The 21,490-nt window shown below is 36.1% G+C and overlaps 1 protein-coding gene across 2 annotated transcripts; it reads left to right on the plus strand.

Annotated features, from left to right (window-relative positions):
- Positions 1 to 1,027: 1,027 nt before the first annotated feature.
- Positions 1,028 to 16,504, plus strand: LOC107584970 (wiskott-Aldrich syndrome protein family member 3-like). Of its 2 annotated transcripts, none has more exons than XM_016271765.1 (9): positions 1,028 to 1,145; positions 6,459 to 6,627; positions 9,568 to 9,702; positions 10,026 to 10,179; positions 12,572 to 12,689; positions 13,467 to 13,648; positions 13,724 to 13,978; positions 15,220 to 15,521; positions 16,342 to 16,504. In XM_016271765.1, the coding sequence occupies exons 2-9, from the start codon at positions 6,495 to 6,497 to the stop codon at positions 16,497 to 16,499; spliced, it is 1,437 nt and encodes a 478-aa protein (XP_016127251.1). In that variant the 5' UTR covers positions 1,028 to 1,145; positions 6,459 to 6,494; the 3' UTR covers positions 16,500 to 16,504. The 2 variants fall into 2 exon arrangements, with proteins under 2 accessions (XP_016127251.1, XP_016127252.1); XM_016271766.1 differs by having other exon boundaries at positions 1,044 to 1,109.
- The last annotated feature ends 4,986 nt before the right edge of the window (positions 16,505 to 21,490 follow it).

The following is a 21,490-nucleotide window of genomic DNA, read 5'->3' on the forward strand; positions in this document are numbered from 1 at the left end:
GGACAGCAGATTGAACATTCATTGTACTGTATTGTAATGAAATATTTTACATGAAACAAATATCCTGACAATTAAAGTGGAAGCGTTAAAAAAAAAAAAAAAAAGTAAAAGCTTTTATTTCTGTGTTTGTGTGAGTGCTTGCATTTCCTGGGGCAATAATACACAGAATTTGTAGCATTTTAGTTGAGTCTATTTTCATTAGGAATTATGGCTGCATTATCTTTTCTCTTTTTTCCTTTTTAAATGCATATTTATACTTCATGAAGAAAACTGATTTTTTTCATAGGGCTTATAAGTCCCATGTTTAATTTATTTTTTTTATTATCTATAGTAAAACTAGCCTCCCTTAAAATGGTTATTTTGGCCTGTCCCACCTCAGAGGTCTTGACCTTCTTGACTAGATCCAATTTTAGTTTATTTAAATTTATTGAATTGATATTTAGTTAATGAATTATTTTTTTAACTGATTTTACATTTAAAAAGTCATTTATTTGTAACTCCTGCTGAATGACATCTTAAATTAGACAATTTTCATTTCCGTGAATTTTTTTTAAATTATTATTTAATAAATGTTGACTCTTTAATTTATTTTGATGTTTATTTCATGTTTATTGCTCAAAGCCACACGAATCAGGGTTTTTAAATACGAACTAAAGACATATTGTCCCAGTTTTGGTAACGATCAACATTTCAAACAACACTCCCCTACTACCTATGGACAGTGGACCATTTGCTGTTCCACGCCCTATTTTATACCCTATACTGTTTAGGTGTGTCTTCAATTCTATCTTTGCTTTTATAAGAAATAGCCTAAGTTTCATTAAGTATTTTAGCTGTTGTGTGTTTAAAGCCCAGCTAAAATACCCCAATAAAGCCCGCCCTCACACAGCCGCCCTATCGTTTAATAACCGGGAACTCTCTGTCAATCATCCTCAGCCTCTCATCTGATTGGCTGATTGTGACAAATGGTAGCGCGTTAAATTCCTATTCTAAAATACTGATTGGTGCGAACAACCCAATATGCCCCGCCCCAAGCGGATTGTTTGGAATGGTCAGATGGACCGATGGAGACACAGGATGGCAATCCGGACCTCTGAAAACCTGGACATGTGAGCGAATATTATTTTCAACAAAATTCACTTTTGGTAAGCATCATACATTTACTTATTTTCGCTAATGTAGTTATTTTGTCATATTACACTTGTTATATTTACTGTTTATCACGCTTTATATAATAAATGGAACATGAGGTTTGGGTTTCTAGTGGGGAGTTGATTTTGATTCTTGTTTATTTATTTGTAATTAATGGCGAGATTATGTCGATTTGATAATTGTTGACGTTTTATATATTTTTTAATTCTGTTATATTAATAATAATGTTACTATTGTTACAATAACAAGCGCTGCGTGCCTTATAATACAATATGTCCTCCTAAGAAGAGTAAATCAAAAAAGTTGCTATATTTTCAATCAGTTAAGACTGAAAGTGCTCTTTTCGTAAACCGTTATCAAAGAATATGATACATAACAGAATTCCGCAACTTTACATTTTTAACTGTTTAGTGAATAGCAAGCCCGAAAACTTAATGAATTCATCCCGAAAGTGTTCAAATAATATATGCATCTATTGTTTTTCAGATAAATCCACGCTTACGCACGGGTTTGCAGAAATCTCAGAGCAACTGGCTCGTGATATTAACAAGCCTTCATCATGTGTGGCGTGATCCGTATTGAAATATTAATGTAGTCTTACGCGCAGAGATGCGCTGTACTTCAGAATAGCTAATGCGTTGCCATCCTGTCTTTTCTGCGATTCAAAGAGCGTTTAGGGAGTGAATGCGTGTCTCCCTCGTTAGTTTGGACAGGATGTGGCCTCCTGTGGTCACGGGATGGGTCTGATGGACTTCTAAGCCTGACAGCAGCACTGATGGGGCTGTAAACAGCTGTGATGCACCCTAATTATTTTGTATGTTTACCTGTTATTCCAGCATCTCAAAGTGTCTGCTTCTGGTTATACACTCTCTTTGGCTTTTTTTGAAGATGGTAGGTTGTATTTTGTCTGACTGAAATGTTCTTCATGTGTGTGGTTTTTGCAGTAGGCACAGACTTATGGAAAAAGAAGGCCACTGAAAAGGAGAGAGAGCCAGGAGTGCTTCTTTTATTTGAAGAAGAGAGAGGGGTGGGGTTGGCGGGGGTAACGGGTTGGGGGAGGGAACAGAACATGCATGGGAGAGCTCCTCTGTTGCCGTGTGAACGGAGGACTATTGTCCCGGGAACCTTTCAGAGTGGCTTCCCTGAGGTCCCCTGCCACTCGCCCTCCCCCATCGTTTCTCCCTCTCGTACTTTTCCCCCCTCATTCACTCTTCTTTCTAGATCGCTTAAGTGCATTTTCTGTTCTTCCCAGCCAGAACAGTTCACTTTCTTGTCTTAACTATCTCACAAACTGCTTTTCGTGCCACTCAGACTCACATTCCCATTTCTTTGTCTCCTCTGTGTCTCTGGCCCCCCTCCCGGCGCAGTCTTAATTCAATGCACAATGTAATTAGTGTGGGTTGTGTCCATACTGCCGTGCGCAGCAGAATTACAATGCCGTAGAGAGTTGGTGTGCTTAATGAACATATTACAACACTCACAGACATGTACCTCATTAGACTACAACAACAGCAGTGTCTTAGTGCATGTGTGAGGCCTGATGATGGCGTATTTGCAGTGAAGTTCAGGTCTCATTAGGTGGTAGCTGGAGGCAGTTTGTTTATCGTTTTCACTTTTAAATGGGAAGTGGGCAGGTTTGGCAGGCGGTGTGTAAGAACAATGGACTTTGTGACCACTTGCATGATGTTACTATGGTAAATGGCAACAAACTGCAGTTCTTATAAATGTATTACACAACCGTTTTTCTGCGTGTGTTATGTGCAGGTCCACGTGAAATAAAACGTTCATAGAATTTAAATACCCATCATTCACAGTGTTGCGTGAATGTTTATTAAATGTTTTGGCTAATTTAATAATACATTTAGCCTATTTGCCTTTGAGATATATGTGACCATGTGTGAATCTAATTTATGTAATTCCGCAAATTTGGCCATATTTAAATCTATTTTGTGGAATTCAGTCATTCTCAGTGTTGCATTTATGTTTGTTAAATTTTTGACCAGTTCGTTCATGCTTTAAGCTGCCTTTCAGCTGCATTTAACACATTTGATCTTTTATAAATCTTTTTTACATAATTCAGATTTTCCCAAGTATGAATCCATCTTTTACAGAATTATGCCATTCACAATGTTTACGTTAATTAAATGTTTTGGCCAAGTTAAAGGGGTCATATGATGCTTTTTAAAAGATCATTATTTGGTGTAACCGAATATGTTGACATACTTTAATGTTCAAAAAACACATTATTTTTCAAATAGTGTACATTATTGTAGGTCCTCTATGCCCCGCCTCTCTCAAACGCTTCGTTTTCTACAAAGTCCCTCCTTCCAACAAGCGCAGTCTGCTCTGATTGGCCAGCTGACCCAGTGCATTGTGATTGGCCGAACACCGCAAGCACTCGTTGGAAATGTAACGCCCTTACCATAATCGCGAGCTTCATCTTTCAAAATAAATGTAAAGACAGAGCCCGAAAGGGGAACAGAGTCGCGTGACAGACACAGTGATGAAGCTGGTATGTGTTTGCAGTACACAAACCACGGTTAAGACAGCTGACTCCACTGTGATGTGACCCCGTCTCGCTCTCGCTTGCTCTCTCTCTCTCTCTCGCTCGCTCGCGCGCGCGCACACACACACACATGATGCGCAAAACTCCGCATTTGAACAGTCAATAGCAAATACTTAAACTAATAACAAAACAGCAGCTGATTCAGAAGCACCAGATTGTCATAGCAAAGTCAGAATGACCTCCTCTCCTAGGTTCACGAACGGTCGTCCATAAAATGCATTGCTGTTCTGTTGTAAGTAATCTTAAAGATTCCTAAATGCATCTACTTTCGGAAGGCCAAATAAAGTGCTTTTGCTTTCGCCTAGAAACACACAGCGTCTCCCTGACATGGCTGCTTCAACACTAACTGCGGTTACTGAAACCACACCTTCTTTCTTTGCGTGAACATTTGGGCGGCATTATGCAAATATTCCCACATAGTGAGGTAGATATGTGGGGGCGTGTTAGAACGAGCCGTTTTAGGGGGGCGTGGCAGAGTCTTAACTTTGATAAAGAATATCTCTTTGGTTTTGAGACTTTAGTCTTTGCAACTTCAGGGATCTTATCTATGCACAATCAGCTTGTAACACTCCAAAGAGAAAGGAAAACTTGAAATCGCATCATATGACCCCTTTAATAATGTCTTTAGTTGCCTTTCAGCCGCAACTTATCTATAATTTATAAACATGAAAAAAAAAAATTCATGTAATTCTGTCATTCATAATGTTGCATGTACATTTATTGAATGTTTTGGCTAGTTTGATAATGCTTTTAGCTGCCTTTCAGCACATATTTTACCATATATAAACCACATTTGATGAAATTCCGCAGATCTTACATAATCAGCATAGAAAAGGTGAAAAAGTCAGTGGATTCCATTTGGGCCTGGTTTCAGGTAGTAGACAGAAGTTGCATTCATAGTTATGTTTAGATTGTACAAGCGGGATATGAGAGGAAATAAGTGGTTACATAGTAGTTATTTAAGTGTTGTGATTGTGTGCAAATGAAATTGCTTAACACCCCTATTGCATCATTGTTCTGGCTGTTTGGGACGACAGGAAGTTGGAGATGTGACACAGAGAGGAACAGGAAGCGGAGAGCTGGGTGTGGAGCTGGAAAACAGGAAGCAGGGAAACGGGCAGATAAGATGACCTCTGAGATGCTGTCCCACCATCCCTTTGTTCTTGTCCATGATCTTTGACTTTCAGCCCCCACCCCCTTAGCCAATCACACAGCAGATCGCCTCTCAGCTGGCCAATCACTGTGGGGGTTATTCTTTCACAGATGGGAGCATTCTGTCATGGTGTCCAGTTGAAACAGATGACATGGCTTAGTTAGGCTACTTATGTGAAGGGATGAGAAACTTTGCACATGGAAATGCACAATTTCTGTTTGTCTCATACATAGACGTAAAGTAGCAATCTGTCATAAAACAGTTATAATATGGATAATATTATAAAATATGGTTTGACAGTTTTGCATGTCAAGCAATATTTTACATCAGTAAATAGACTGTATATAACATAAATAACTACACAGAAGACAATATTTACATTACTTTGCTTCTTATTCAGTAAATCAAATATTTTTTTATTAGTATTATTATTATTCTGGCTCTGTTTAATACACTTTTTACATATTTTTTATGATGTAAAGATGTCCAATATATGGGGAAAATATAAATAATGAATAAGAATTAAACATATGGGGAAACAAAGAAACTCATATTGTATTATATTTAATGTAGATTGTAAAATGTTTTTATTGTTTTGAAAGAAGTCTCTTATAATCACCAAGGCTGCATTTATTTGATGAAAAATGCAATAAAACAGTATCATTGTGAAATATGACTACAATTTCAAATGGCTGTTAAAGTTATTTTATAATGCAAATTATTCTTGTGATGGCAAAGTTGAATTACTCCAGTCATTAGTCTCACATGGTCCTTCAGAAAGCATTCTAATATGCTGATTTGTTGCTCAAGAAAAAAAATGTAGTGTATCTAATTCTGAAATGATCATATTTGAGTTTTGACTCAAAAGAATTCAGTATGATATTAAATATAATATTCCAAACATTTTCAAGAACAAATAATTATAAAAATTTTAAAGATAGATTATGTAACCCTATAATCAATTAAAATAATGTTTTTATTGTAGATTTTGTTAATAAAAAACTGAAATGTAAGCATAGAGGAATAATAGTATTGTGTTTCCTGATTCTCACACATCAACATGCAAACCCTGATTTCAGTAGACTAATGATTAGAATGTCATCTGTTTCCTTGAAGCAAATGATCAGTTTGCATCTCTTGTTGACAGCTGGGCAGTTCAGATGATGAACAGGATTACTTTGACGGTATCTTCTTTTCTTAATGCTTTCTAATCCTTCCACACTAAGCTGCTTGTGAAGGGAGTTATAGTCTGTGTTTCTGTTTGTGTTGGAATGGATTGAGCTTCATTTGTGCTGAACGTTAGGAGTGTGATTTCGGAGTCAGAGGTCAGTATGGGTTTTGAACAGTGTAAGAGGGTTAACCAAAACCTGAGTAACTCCGTTCCCTTTTCCTGATCTCCAGCTGTCCCAGTTTCATTTGAACATTCACTTTCTCTCAATGTGTGGGTGTCTGTTATATAATATGAGCTTCATCCAAATACAGTTGAAAACTGAGTAAACATGATTAATGGACCTTGCCTTCATGCTTCAGCTGTAGTCTGTGCACGTGTGTGTTTTTAAATACAGTGTTTGTGTTTTGTCTGGGCAGGTAGAGTGCGCTGTGGCTGTATAAGGGGCAGCAGTCATGCCGCTGGTGAAGAGGAACATTGAGCCCAGGCACCTGTGCCGCGGGGTGCTACCGGAGGGCATCGGCAGCGAGCTGGATTGTGTGATGAACAACACACTCTCTGCCATCATACGCCAACTCAGCAGTCTCAGTAAGTCACTTTGTTTCATTAACACACACCTTTACCTGGCTAATTTGGGATTTTTAGCTTCTATTGTTGTTGATCGAAGCTAATTAGCATTAGTAAGGACTAATCCTAACCCAAAGTTAAACAATGAGCCACTAAAGTTGCATTACAATGATTGTTTTTGCTTTTTTTTTTTTTTTGCTGTACTAATATGAAAGGTGTGCCTTTATAAGAAATTTTACAATGGCTTCCAGCACGGCTCGTTCTGTCAAAACTTTTAATAATACATCTAGTATACTAGTGTCTGTAAGATTTTCCAAAGTTTTTGAAGGAAGTGCTCACCAAGGCTGCATTTATTTGATCAAAAATACAGTAAAAACAATAATATAAAAAATATTATTGCAATTTAAAAGAACTTTTATATTTTCATTTATTTTAAAATGTAATTTATTCTTGTGATGGCAAAGCTGAATTTTCAGCATCATTTCTCCAGTCTTCAGTGTCTTTCAGAAATCATTCTAATATGCTGGTTTGCTGCTCAAGAAACATTTATTACTATTATCAATGTTGAAAATGGTTTGTCTGCTTAATATTTTGTGTGTAAACAATTTTTTTTCAAGATTCTTTGATTATTGGAAAGTTTAAAAGAACAACATTTATTTGAAATAGAAATATTTTGAGGCATGACACAGTCTGTAATGTAAAAGTCTTTACTGTGACTTTTGATCAATTTTAGCACATTCCTGCTGAATAAAAATGTATAAAAATAAAATAAGTAAAACAATTTACTGACCCCAAACTTTTAAACAGTAATATACATTAGAAGAGCATTGTCATTTATTGTCTTTATGTTTTTCTCCCAAAAGGGAATTGTTAACATTTGTGGACATTTCTTAGTTATTTTGTCCCAAACGTTGTGCTAGATCATTTGGTGGTTGTCATTAAACCTACAAGAAACACCCTAGCAACCACTCAGAACACCATAGCAATGACATATCAATGCCATGGCAACCATTCACCACACATGGTGACTAGTTTCGCCCTCACATTTTCTATAGAAAAAATGTAAAAATCTTGTTGCTTTTACTACGTCCTTACATTACTCTAAAACTTCCACTTCTTTTTCATTTAGACATTTGGTTTGTTTTTCCATTCTGTGTGCTCTATAATTCAGTGGTCCAGTGGTATCTTCAGCTCACAATGCTAGAGAAAATCTCCTTAATAATAATTCCTCTTGACTCACGGGACCCTCCGACTACATTACATAAGACCATTATCTTGAAAAAGTCTCTCGCTGTGTATCCAGCTACTGATTTGCCCATCCATCCAGCCATCCTCTGTGGTTTTTTCCATCCACCTGTTCTGTTCCATAACTCCCCAGCTGACCCCTGAAATCCCCTCAAGTGTCTTTACTGTGCCTCTGCTAGTGGTGTTCAGTGGATGCCTGTAGAAGGAGAGGGCCTTTCAGTAGCAGCTGTGTGGATTAAATATAAATGACAGCCCATTAGACTTGAAGGCAGAGCTGTAGACAATTTGTGCGTGTGACAAAAATAGCATCTGCATGTCTGGAAACATGCTTTTCATGTGTTGGTGGGTGTAGTACTGGAAACAAGTGTATCTGTGGTAAGTATATATAGGTGTGTGTGCGCGCTGGGTCATAGGCCAGGAATTTTAAGGAACAGAAACTCTTCCTTCCTGTAAATATTTTCCTGTGTGCTTTTGTTTTACACGCAGTTATTAATAGCTTTAGTTGAGATAATAAAAATGAAGTGTATTCTTTGTGTTTTTCTTTTTTAAGGTTTCTACACCACACTTCAGAGAAAAGTTTGTAAAAATACGGCCCAATGCACCGCATTAATATGATTTTTCACAGGTGTTTCACCCTGTATTTTGAATTACACATTGCATTGTATTTTAGGGTTGAAGGAAATGTCTGTAAAAACGGAAAAGATACTGGTAATTTTCTGGCAGGACATTATCCATTTTTTGACATTCACCGATTTTTGTTTTTACAGTGCATGTTTTCTTGAACAGCCGCAGAATGTAAACATAGCTTATTTATATTTTCTGTCCTTAATGCTCTGTATTTTGAACGTTGTGTATCTGAAACCCCAGATTTGAATACAAAACAAATTATTTTAATATAGCTAGGTAATGTATGGTGTTGATTAATCATTTTTAAGTTAATTAATACAGTGGGTATAGAAAAGAAACACCCCTCTTTAAAATAATCACATTTTGTTGCTTTGTAGCCTGAAATGAAGACGGACACAGTTTTTGTTTTATCCAGCTGTATTTACGGCAACTTATAACATCCAACTGAAAGATATAACACCAACATGTCTGAATAAAAAATAAAAAAACAGTATCTACTATAACTAGTGTTGCCATAATAATTAGTATTATAATAGTGTATATTGATATATATTTAACATATTGTAATTATATTATAATTATTTAATATATTGTAATTATATTATAATTAATATTTCTTTAGTTATTAAAATTAGTGTCATATTAAAACTTTTTTTAATCTTTGAAAATTTTACCATGAGTCATTTTTGCTTTCATATGTTATTTTGTCTCAAACTTACAGTTTCAGTTTTAAAATATAAGCAAAAACATTATAAGCATGTAAATTGTTACATTTTAAAAGCCATAATAATTTAAAGAGAGTAAAAATGTAATATTTTGTGTGGAAATTATTCAAGTACATATTTACACAAATTACAGTGGTGCGGCTGTTGTCATGTCATTTCCACCACAACAAACAATTTTGCCCCTAATAAAGTTTTATTGAAAGTTTGTGTACTCGTTTACCAAGGTGAAAAAAGTGTCATTAAAGATTTTGAGCTGAAAATATATATTAAAGAAATTCATATTAAATGATATATATTCCTTTTTTGTCTTCATCTTTTTTTCTCACAAATGAAAACGTTGTCTTATTCTCCTCTTATTTGAAAGGTAAACATGCTGAAGACATATTCGGAGAGCTCTTCAATGAGGCAAATATGTTCTATTTGCGGACGAACTCTCTGCAGGATCGGATTGACCGTCTTGCTGTCAAGGTCACCCAGCTGGACTCAACGGTTGAGGAGGGTGAGTCTGTTTCTGGGAAACAAGGGCTCAGGATCATTCCTCAGTACACGGTGACCATCGGCATCTCAATTTGTCCCAAAAGCAAATCTCTGAGGTTACATAGCTCCAGTGTGAGATCAATAAAACCGAAAGTCAACAAAAAAATAAATAATGCAAAAATTTCATGCATCTCTTTTACGTTCTTCTATTACCCACACCAAAGCATGCACTCACATCTCTTTTTTTCAATTAAATGATCAATACTGGAGTTTACTTTACACAATCTGGAGGGGAGGTGTAATCAATCTCTCTCTCTCGCTCTCTCTCTCCTTCACCCTGTGCAGTCTCTCTTCAGGACATAAACATGAGGAAGGCTTTTAAAAGCTCCACGATACAGGACCAGCAGGTGGTGTCTAAGAGCAGCGTACCAAACCCAGTGATGGAGATGTACAACTTGAGTGATAAACCACCTCCTCTTAATATTCTCTCACCCTACAGGTATGTGCACATGTTTGGGTCAGATTTTGGGGAACCAAATGTCACCACAAGGACAGTAAAACCTGAGATCTCTTATATTGTGGAAATATGATTATTAAGTAGTCCTGGGCGGTATGACCAAAAATTTATATCACGGTATTTTTCTAAATTATACCGGTTTCACGGTACATGACAGTATTTTTTTTTTCATGCATGATCGGGTGTTAACCATATTTTCTACTGATTGAGAGAGGAAATACTGCAGTATATTGACTTAGAATGCCCTATTTTACTGTCATGATGAGTGAATATTGTCAAAAAAATACTACACTAAATAGTGACTAAACATGACCCCTTTTAATACATGTTAACCAGGAGTCACTCTCATTTATAATCGCGGCATCATCTGATAAAATCAACATGCATCTACACTAAAGAGCGGCTATGCGGTTGGTTTGGCTATACTACTTTTTTGTCTCATGCAGCGCACTGCCTGCGTCTGAGTAACAACCTAAAAAAAACAACAAACAAAAAAGTGCATGTGATATTAACAGACGAACTACGCTCATATTTATAATTCCAAACAATCAGTAAGCGACAGGAAACGCTGTTTTGTACTCATTTATTGACGAGTCGGCTGCAGTGTAGCCAACTGAATGCACTGCTTCTCTGCTGTGTGTGTGTGTGTGTGTGTGAGACGCGGGAGCTGATGGCAGGGGGCAGTGGATATTTGTGGCGGTCAATGTGGATATTGTGGATGAGTTCTTCTGTGTCATCACGTTCTATTAGTTCTACAGCTTCAGTTTCGGAACTTTCAGGCTTAGTAACACATACAGCTGTTCCCTCACCACAGTGCAACAGTGAAAAGGGACCCCTTTCAAACAGTGTCACGTTCTGAACGTTGTTTAAGCGACACACCGTTATTGCTGTATTTTAAAAATTCATATCATAACAAAAATAAACAACGGTATTCGGTATGAACCGGTATACCGCCCAGCATTATTATTAAGTTGTTTTAATAAATAATACTAAATAATTTGACATGCATTCAAACTCTGCTCAAACTTTGTTTTGCAGGTAACATCAGTCTTTGGTGTTCAGTCAGTTTCTAAAAAAAATGTAAATTCCCACCTCGCCAACACATGCAGACAAACAGCAACAGACACGTTTATTGGGTTTTGTCGGGTTTTGTTACCCCTGTCTGTGTCTGTTGCCATTGGTCGGCGATAGTTTTCACCTAACTAAACATGTTTAATCGCCTTTTGTCTTGTCAAGGAATGTCTGAGAAGTGAAGTACTGTAATCTGTTGGCTGTCGATGTGTATTGACCTATAATTATCCCTTATGATTTTATAAACTTGTAATACAGTTCTTAACATTTGTGTAATTAACTTACATTGATAGAATTTTAAAAATTCATTTTATTTTATTGACTTTGTTAAAAAATAAAAAATGTAATTTGAAATTATTAATTTATTATCAATAACAACAACAACATTATAATACATTTTATTATTCGTTCAATCTTTATGAATTATAATTATATAAAAATTTGGCATTCAATCTTTGTATATTTGTATATTAAATTGTTATTGGTCTTTTCTCCGTCTATGTAAGCAGTCATATATAGCCAGCTGTGTTTATTCCTATGCACAGTCATCAGTAAACAAGAGCAAGCTAAGCAGCTGTGATACGACATTTCATTTAATCCCTAAAACCTAGGCTTGCTTAAACCTAAAACGTATACATTATTCTTTTACTGCCTTGACAGATTTGTCTGGTTAGAAAATACCATTGAGTATTCCAGAAGTAAATTAAGTATTAATGCTTTCCCCAAATAATATGTATTTGAAGTATGTATAATTTCTTTTTACCAATTTAGTGCATGAACATAAATGAATGTATGGAAGTATTTTCTTCTGAAGTCTTTTTAAGGAATATAGAGCAGTGATGAGCTGGCAGATGTAGTTCATGTGAGTGCTAGTTCTCGAGGTAGAGAATGTGGGCCACTCATGAATACTTAAACAGATCTAATGCAGAATGTGTGGAGGGATAGTGGCTGCGCAGTGTCTGTTCAACTGAATGTGGTTTACAAAGTTGTTGGTGATTTTGCATAAATGATGAATGGCCAATTAATAGCACTTTTGGAAAAGCAGCCAGTCAGAAAAATGCATTAAAATGCTTTTAAAGTCCTTTTCTCATCTGAAGAGGTCCATAAAAGCAATCCTGCAACTGGCTTTTTGAATGGGAACGGTTACATAAATGTATCTGAAGCCAAATTTACCACGCTCCTTTTTTTTTTTTTTTTTTTTTTTTTTTTGAGAGAGAGAGAGATTAATTGAGTTATTTTTTTTTTTAAATAGCTTTTAATAATAAAAATCAATCAGGAAAATTAAATGTTTTTTTTTCCATAGAGATGATGATAAAGAAGGGCTGAAGTTCTACACTGACCCCTCCTACTTCTTTGACCTGTGGAAGGAGAAGATGCTACAGGACACAGAAGACAAGAGGAAAGAGAAGAGACGACAAAAGGTTATTTCTTTCTTTCTTTTCCCCACGTACACTAACGCTCAAAAGTTTGGGGTCCGTTTAAAAAAAATGCTTTTATTCAACAAGGATGCATTTTAATGATTAAAAGTGACAGTCAAGACATTTATAATGATAAAAAAAAATTTCAAATAAATGTTGTTCTTTTGAACTTCTATTCATCGAAGAAATCATTAAGCAGCACAACTGTTTTCAACATTAATAAAAGAAGAAATGTTTACTGAGCAACAAATCAGCTAGAGGATGATTTCTGTAGGATCATGTAACCCTAATGTCTGCTGAAAATCACAGGAATAAAAATGTATTTAAATAGAAAACAGCTAATTTAAGTTGTAAAAATATTTCACAACAATTGTTTTTGATCAAACAAATGCAGCCTTGATGAGCATAAGAGACTTCCTTCAAAAATATTTACAGTGGGTATAGAAAAAAGCAGCCTGAAATGAAGACGGACACAGTTTTTGTTTTATCTAGCTGTGTTTACTCAGTGCAACTTATAACATCCAACTGAAAGATATAACACCAACATGTCTGAAAAAATATATATAATAAATACTGACCCCAAACTTACTGGTACTGTATGGTGAAATATCATTTTTCAAACTTCCCACTCCACATAAATGTATATTAAACATCAAATTATGTTCTGACTAGCTGTGATTGTGTCCCATTATGCAGCATTTTGCTGAACGTGATTATACATAGTATAATAGTCATATGTGATAATTAAACATCTCTTTGTGACTTGATACTTTGCGACAGGAGCAGAGGCGATGTGTGGACGGCACGCTGCAGAGAGAGGTGAAGAAGGTGCGTAAAGCGAGAAACCGCAGACAGGAATGGAACATGATGGCCTTCGATAAAGAACTGAGACCTGACCATCGACATTCCCACACTGTGCACAGAGGAGGCTCCACGGAGGGCACCATGTCCCCAGAGCACAGGTAACACAGACTACATGCACTTGAGTGCTCATATATAAACTCCGTTTCATCTAATCTGATTCATAATTCATGCAGGTCTCATGGAGATCATGCAGATCATGGTTATCTCTCCATGGCCAACCATGCTGGTCACGCCCACACTTACTCAGGGCCTCCACCCAGTATGGCGGCCCTGTCAGCTCATAGCCACATGACCATGGAGCAGGATTACCGGGGAGGGTCTATGGCATACCGTTCTGGCACACTGGGTCGTCCGCACCAGGCTCCGCCTCCTCCACCAGCATCAAACACAATTAACGGCTCTGCGACCCTCCCACCTGTCGACTACAGGTTTGTCATTTTTATTTAGATGAATCATTTCATTGTAAACCAACTTGAACAGTTGATTCTAAAACATGCTCAAGCAAGTTCTGTAATATTTATCAGATTTGTTTAGAGATTTACAAACATGATTGTTGGATCACACTTGTTGACCTTTTCATGAGATATACGTCATAAAAATCAGTTTATCTATACCAGGGGGTTTCAAACCACAGGGGTGCTAGGGGTCTACAGAAAATTTGATAGAGAGAGAAATTTTTTACAAGATGTATTTTTTAGGGCTGTCAAAATTAATGTGTCAACTCAAGCTATTAATTATACTTGTTTGTTTTATTTTATTATTATTTATTTTTTTAGATTTACCAAATTTGATAATATAACTATTACATTATATTAGTTTCTAATTATTCAGAAATTATAAGATAGAATTTTTCAGAATTAATTAATTATTTTAAATATTATCATACAATATTTTATAAAATGTTGCATTAGTTTTGCAAATACATTTTTAAAATATAAAAATATAAATTATATTTGTATATTATATTACAATATATATCTAGTCTAATCTAATTATAATAATTATATCATATTATTATATATAATCTAATAAAGATGTTCTCAACAGTAAATATTTTATCAAATAAAATATTGAGTATTTAAATATAAAAGCCAGTTATTTAATTTTGTTAATATGTCATCTCTCTAATATAATAATATTATAAAAAATTTAAACAATTATAGAATTATATTGGATAATTATATTATAAAATATACTATAGTTTTTATGAATATTTTGAATGTTTTTTTCTGTTTCCATTTTAATTTAATTCAAATTATAGTCATTTTGTTGTGTTTTTTTGTCATTTTTAGTAGCTTTTGCTTTTTATAGGTCTATGCAGTTTTTATTAATTTTGATTTAATTGTAGTTATTTTAGTACATGAAGTTGAACTAAATTAAAATGAGAAATGTTGCCTTGGCAACTATTTCAGTTGACATATATTTTATTTCACATAACAAAAATGTTTTTTGAATGGTTTTCAGTTCATTTTTAGTTTTAGTTAACCCTGCATCAGAAAGTTAGAAAATCCCTGCTCTATATTGTATACATGTAAATTCTGCCACCTAATGGTCAACATGTTTGTGACAAGCATTCATGATTTTACTATGCATGTTTGAAATTATATAGCATCAGTTTATGTTGCATGACATAAAAAAGCATGATTTAATTTCCTTCTTCTCTTGACAGTGTGGATTACATGAATTCTGGGCCGCTGCCTCCACCACCAGCCGTTATCCCATCAGCACAAACTGCTTTTGCTATGGGACCGGTCCCACCTCCAGGCCATCTAGGACCAATGGGAGCAGTTGCTGGATATGCCCCACCCATTCCACCTACCTCTGGACCAATGGCTGCCCCTCCTCCACCAGTAGCCCCACCCCCTCCCCCTAGTGCAGCCCAATCCATCACTCTCAAACGACCCTCTGTGCCTAATGAGGCCCAGCCCACAAATGATGTCCGCAGTGACCTGCTCGCAGCTATAAGAATGGGTAAGTAGTGTGTTTAGGTTATGAATATAAGCATTTCTCACTCACAAAACATAAACATCTTGTTTTTGACCATGGGTAGATTTATATATATTATTTAAAATACCTGTTTGCTATTTCAGTATATCATCAGCAGCCATTTCTCCAGTCTTCAGAAATCATTCTAATATACTGATTTGGTACACAAGAAACATTTCTTATTATTATTAATGTTGAAAACGTTGAAAAAAAGTTGTGCTGCTTAATATTTTTATGGTAAGTGTGATACGTTTTTCAGGGGGGTTTTCAAGCATTTTTGATGAATTGAAAGTTCAAAAAACATTTTTTTCTGAATCTTTACTGTCACTTTTAGTCAATTAAATGCTTCCTTGCTGACATAATTAATTTCTTTAAAAAAATTTTTTTTACTGACCCTGAACTTTTGAACAATTTTTGAAGTGTTTTATATAAATTACAGCAGTGCATAATGCATCACATTGTGAACAAGATGAACAATCAATGCATGAATCAAATTGCTGACAATTTATGTTTTCCACATATCCTTTTCTTATTATATCCCAGCATGGGGGCAGAAACAAAGCATATAGAGCAGTGAAATCGCTTCCTGTAACATTAACTTCTCCTCCTACACTTAAGTACAGTATCTCACAGGAGACAGATCATGTGAGCTCCACTGATTCACTAATTTGCATTAAGTTAAACTTCTGTAAACTTTGTTGAGTTGCCAGAGATGCCCACATTGCATCGCGTACCCCTACTATTTTTCATCTCTCATTGAAAATGAATGAGTTTTTACCAGTGTTAATGCTTGTTTGAACTGCAGGTATCCAGCTGAAAAAAGTTCAGGAGCAGCAGGAGCAGCAGGCAAAACGTGAGCCGGTGGGCAATGACGTCGCAACTATCTTGTCTCGCCGCATCGCTGTGGAATACAGTGACTCTGAGGATGAATCTGAGCTTGAGGACAATGACTGGTCTGACTAAAACAACACTAATGCACAAAATTCACTCTCTAATTCACCTGCGAATGTTAGCATTGCATTTCCCATGCACACAATGATCTTGTACAGTATGCATTTTAATAGAAGTGTGATAGGCCGTCTGTATTATGAAATACTAAAATAGTAAATTTTTTCCCTCAACAACCATTTTTCTAATGCTTTTTAATGCAACTCTTGTTAATAAATGATATGGACATAATGTATGTAGTGAATAGCAACTCAAACTACAGATAAATAAGCATGTTGAGGTCAGAGGTTTCTGCATGAAAGTTTCTATGTATGTTGAGAAGCATTCCGGTCAGTAATTATATTTGTCTGAACTGACCTAAGGGATTTGATTAAACTACCTGAAATGTGTTTGCTCAGTGGTGTCTGGATTTTGCGTTCATGTGTGGCAGTTGCCACAATATAAATGCAACGAATCACATTAAAACGCTCTCTGTTCCTGCCCCTGAGTGCCTTCGTCAATGAAAACAGGACAGTTTTGATTCCGAGACTCCTGTCTCTATGGAAACAGTACAGCTGAGACTGGGAATCGCCATGGCAACAGTGGATTTGAGGCATTCGGCCAAATTATGTGCGAGTGTGAATAAACCCAGGCAAGGATATTTTTAATGCACAGCACATTCTTTTTAATACAAAATTAACAAGATCTCTCAGTTCATTAAACTAACCAAAGCAATAAAAGTATACAACCAACACCTTGGAAAAATATACAACACGTTAACACAATGTCTTACAATGTTAATTAGTGCATGTTGATTATAATTCTTATAATATTGTTTTGCAGAGAAGTAATTTGTTGTGCCTTTTCTCATAAAAAAATAAAGTGCATTTCACAGTTAAAACTACACATACGTGTACACAAGATGCTGAAACCGATGCTCCCGACTGCCCCTCAGATTGTTCCAAGATTTTGATTCTAGTAACTAAATAAAGTACAGAACAAGTCTGAATCTTAGTGTAAATGTAGAAAGTTTGCTCACAAGACACCAAACCAGTTATGATTTTCTTTTCTTTCCTCGTCAAATAAACCAGAATAAGAGACAGACTCCCATCCGAGCCCTTTTTTGCCCTTCGGTTTGACATTTCCAAGCTCTTACAATGGATTACAGAGCACAGTCATCTACAGTTGGATACAAGTCTATTTAAATCAAAGATTCAATAGCCAAACGTCCATCTGCATGTGGAAAATCCATCAGAGACGAGGCACAAAGCATGATAACATAATTTTACAAAGCTCTTTTCAAAAACAGATGGAGATATGATGTTTTAGGCAGAGGCCTAAACATCAAAAGCCACCGCATTAATCCCTCGGTCATTTCTGACCAAACGACTGTGCATCAAGCATTAACCCTCTCAAGCCACTGTAGACTCAAGCATGCCCAGGCAATAGGAGACACTGGAATGTGGCTCAACTGGTTTACGGTTTCAGATAGAGCATTGCTGGAATGACGTATTTTTGTAGGCCTTAACCGGAAATAAGAGTTTGAATATTTCTGGTTTGATTGTTCTGAAGTCAGTGGGTCAATGCCTGAAATAAGGTCTGTGATTAACACAAGCTCAAGATATTTTTATGTTTTATTCTACAAAATAAAATACATCAATAAACCCCCTTGTAATGTTTTAAAGCTTTTACTTGTCTAGAAAAAGCTGGTTGCTAACAAGAAGCTAAATGGGACTTTCAGTGGACTTTAAAGAAACTGTATGCATGTTTGTTGTTGTTGGTGGTTTTTGACCTTGAAATATCAGTTTCAAAATCCTTCTAAAAAGCCAAACATCTGGAGTATGTTTAGCCGAGGGTAGGGTACAAAAGCGTGGATTGCTTTAAGACAGCAACAAATGCACTTAAACCGCTAGCCATTGTTATTGCCACAGTGATATATTTACGATAGTGAATTCCACTCACTTAACTGTATGGGGCTTCAAAAGTCGCAAAAATACACAAAACTACATACAGTTGCTTTAAATGACATCACGCCAAACAGGTAAATTCATCTACTAGTAGTTTGCTTTTAGTTCTCTGTTACAGCCTAAAAGGATTTATAATCGCGCTCTTGCAAACTATTCTAGTCTAGTCACTAGTCAGGGTAGCACCATATTTAAGATATACAGGTGCATCTCAATAAATTAGAATGTCGTGGAAAAGTTCATTTATTTCAGTAATTCAACTCAAATTGTGAAACTCGTGTATTAAATAAATTCAGTACACACAGACTGAAGTAGTTTAAGTCTTTGGTTCTTTTAATTGTGATGATTTTGGCTCACATTTAACAAAAACCCACCAATTCACTATCTCAACAAATTAGAATATGGTGACATGCCAATCAGCTAATCAACTCAAAACACCTGCAAAGGTTTCCTGAGCCTTCAAAACGGTCTCTCAGTTTGGTTCACTAGACTGGCCAGCAAACTCACCAGACCTGAACCAAGAGACCAAAAAATGGTTTCTCATTGTCAAGAGGAAAATGAGAAACAAAAGACCAAAAAATGCAGATGAGCTGAAGGCCACAGTCAAAGAAACCTGGGCTTCCATACCACCTCAGCAGTGCCACAAACTGATCACCTCCATGCCACGCCGAATTGAGGCAGTAATTAAAGCAAAAGGAGCCCCTACCAAGTATTGAGTACATGTACAGTAAATGAACATACTTTCCAGAAGGCCAACAATTCACTAAAAAATGATTTTTTTATTGGTCTTATGAAGTATTCTAATTTGTTGAGATAGTGAATTGGTGGGTTTTTGTTAAATGTGAGCCAAAATCATCACAATTAAAAGAACCAAAGACTTAAACTACTTCAGTCTGTGTGCATTGAATTTATTTAATACACGAGTTTCACAATTTGAGTTGAATTACTGAAATAAATGAACTTTTCCACGACATTCTAATTTATTGAGATGCACCTGTAAGATTATAATGATGATTATCAGCATTTTTGTTGGTCACAGAGCTTATTTTCTGCAATAATCCAAAACCCACTGGAAAAATCCTATATTTTGTGACTGGAAACCAGGGTGATGCTAACTTTCAGGTTACAAAAATATGTCATCACCACATCACTCCATGCCATCAGGTGAGAGTTGCCATCATGCCCCCTCAAAGTCGCATGCCTTATTTACAGGATCAAGACGATCGGCCATAGCAACGATAAGAATGTCTTTGTCGATACATTCAGAAGAGACCATACAGCGCATCAGAATACAAAATAAAATCTCAGGAATTCCAAGAGAATCCAGACTGAGGGGGAAAAATAGAGACTTTCGATGAATATAGCAAAATAAATTATTCCTCAAAAGTCAGTCGAGGCCTGCAACAGACCGGTCATTGCCTCCATGCTAAGCCCTATTAAAACTCGCATACCTGCTCGCTACCGCACATGTGCTGTTTCAGTGGAATCGTATAGAAGTCACTCAGGCAAAAAAGGTCACGAGGGTGTGTCCGACCCGCAGGCACGATGTAAAGAGGGTGCGATGGGAAGACTGGTAGCCACTCTAGCCCATGCAGGTCTATGGGGAATATACATTATTACCCCCAACTACATCATTGTCCCTGGTGATACGAACATATATGCATGCGTTCACACGTACACGCACACGCGCGGCCATGCACCGACAGTCACACCTTACACATCACATTCCTCACACATTATAAACATCTCTCAGGTTCGCAAAAGCAAATGCATACTGCAGAGTAGGTCACATTGAGTGTACAGAGAGATTTCATTCATAGTTAGATACCGTAAATGACCGCAGGCACAGTCACTTTCTGGACGAGAGAACACAAGGCTGTGAGATTATGGACATGCTTACAGGGATTGGGACATCTGTCCAGTTTCTGTTTTTTTCTAATCCCAAATTCATTAATATCATTTGGATGATGTCGAAATAAGTACAGTTGTCAGTCGTTCTTGGAATCCACTTGTATTTTTGTGGTGGGTTTTTTGTGGATTTTTTTTTCCGGCTAGCTGAGGTGTTGGTTTTGCTTGGGCATGGCTGTTATTGCTGCCAGAGTATTGCTATAATTTGATGAAAAGCTCAGTCCGTAGTTATTGCTCGCTGATGGATTCTGCCACAGCACTGAAATAGATGGCTAGTTGGCATTTGGAGGGCGTAAGGTGAAAGGCAGGAGTGAACTTCAGCTCACAATATAGCATGACTCCAGCCTCAGTTGTGATGAAGGTTCGAGAAGATAGATTTCATAACATTCTCCCTCATCTGACATTTGCCAGGTCTGAGAGGTCAGCTGTTCTATTCATTATAATCGTGTCGTGTGGACCATTTGAGGAGATTCACCAGTTTACTAACAATCAAGGTGAATGTAAATCCATGGAAGGCTCATTTGAGAGTGGAAGTGTAGCTTGGCTGGCATATCTTTTAACTGTTTCCTCATTTCAGAATATAATTGATCAAGGGTGAATCTCATGAAATCTTGTCCAGGTCACATTTCACCCCAAGAGCAAAAGAAAAAAGATACTTTGCATAAAGAAAAAATGTTGGCCTTCCATGATAGATAAGTAAATTTTTACACCCTAACCTTATTAATCTATTAATTATAAGAATTATAAGAATATTTTATAATTACATAATTATATAATCAATTATATAATTATATTATGTATTATATAATACATACTATATAATTCATAAAAAATATTTTAGATATACAGTATGTCTCATTTAAATGTCATATGTTATTTCTTATTATTAGCAATGTTGAAAACTGTTGAAATAGTGTTCTGCTGCTTAATATTTTTGTGGAAATCATGATACATTTTTCAAGGTTGTTGTTGTTGTTTTTGGAATTTAAATTTATATGAATAATTTTTTTGTGAAAATAATGTCAAAGTGCAATTTTTTTTTCTCTTGATTTTTGAATGAAATGATCCAGACATGTTGTTGACAAGATTCACTCAAGTTTCAAACTAAATATCTCTAATTAATTTTTCTCAATGTTGTGCCCAAATCATCATTCT

The sequence above is a fragment of the Sinocyclocheilus grahami genome, unplaced genomic scaffold (genome assembly GCF_001515645.1).
Source record: "Sinocyclocheilus grahami isolate Dianchi unplaced genomic scaffold, SAMN03320097.WGS_v1.1 scaffold65.1, whole genome shotgun sequence".
Lineage (NCBI taxonomy): Eukaryota > Metazoa > Chordata > Actinopteri > Cypriniformes > Cyprinidae > Sinocyclocheilus > Sinocyclocheilus grahami.

Bases quoted from the DNA above. Each gene is read 5' to 3' on its own strand.
- LOC107584970 (XM_016271765.1), top strand. From the start codon at position 6,495: ATGCCGCTGGTGAAGAGGAACATTGAGCCCAGGCACCTGTGCCGCGGG. The intron at 6,628-9,567 runs GTAAGTCACTTT...CTTATTTGAAAG, and splicing joins ACGCCAACTCAGCAGTCTCA to GTAAACATGCTGAAGACATA. The intron at 13,649-13,723 runs GTAACACAGACT...TAATTCATGCAG, and splicing joins ACCATGTCCCCAGAGCACAG to GTCTCATGGAGATCATGCAG.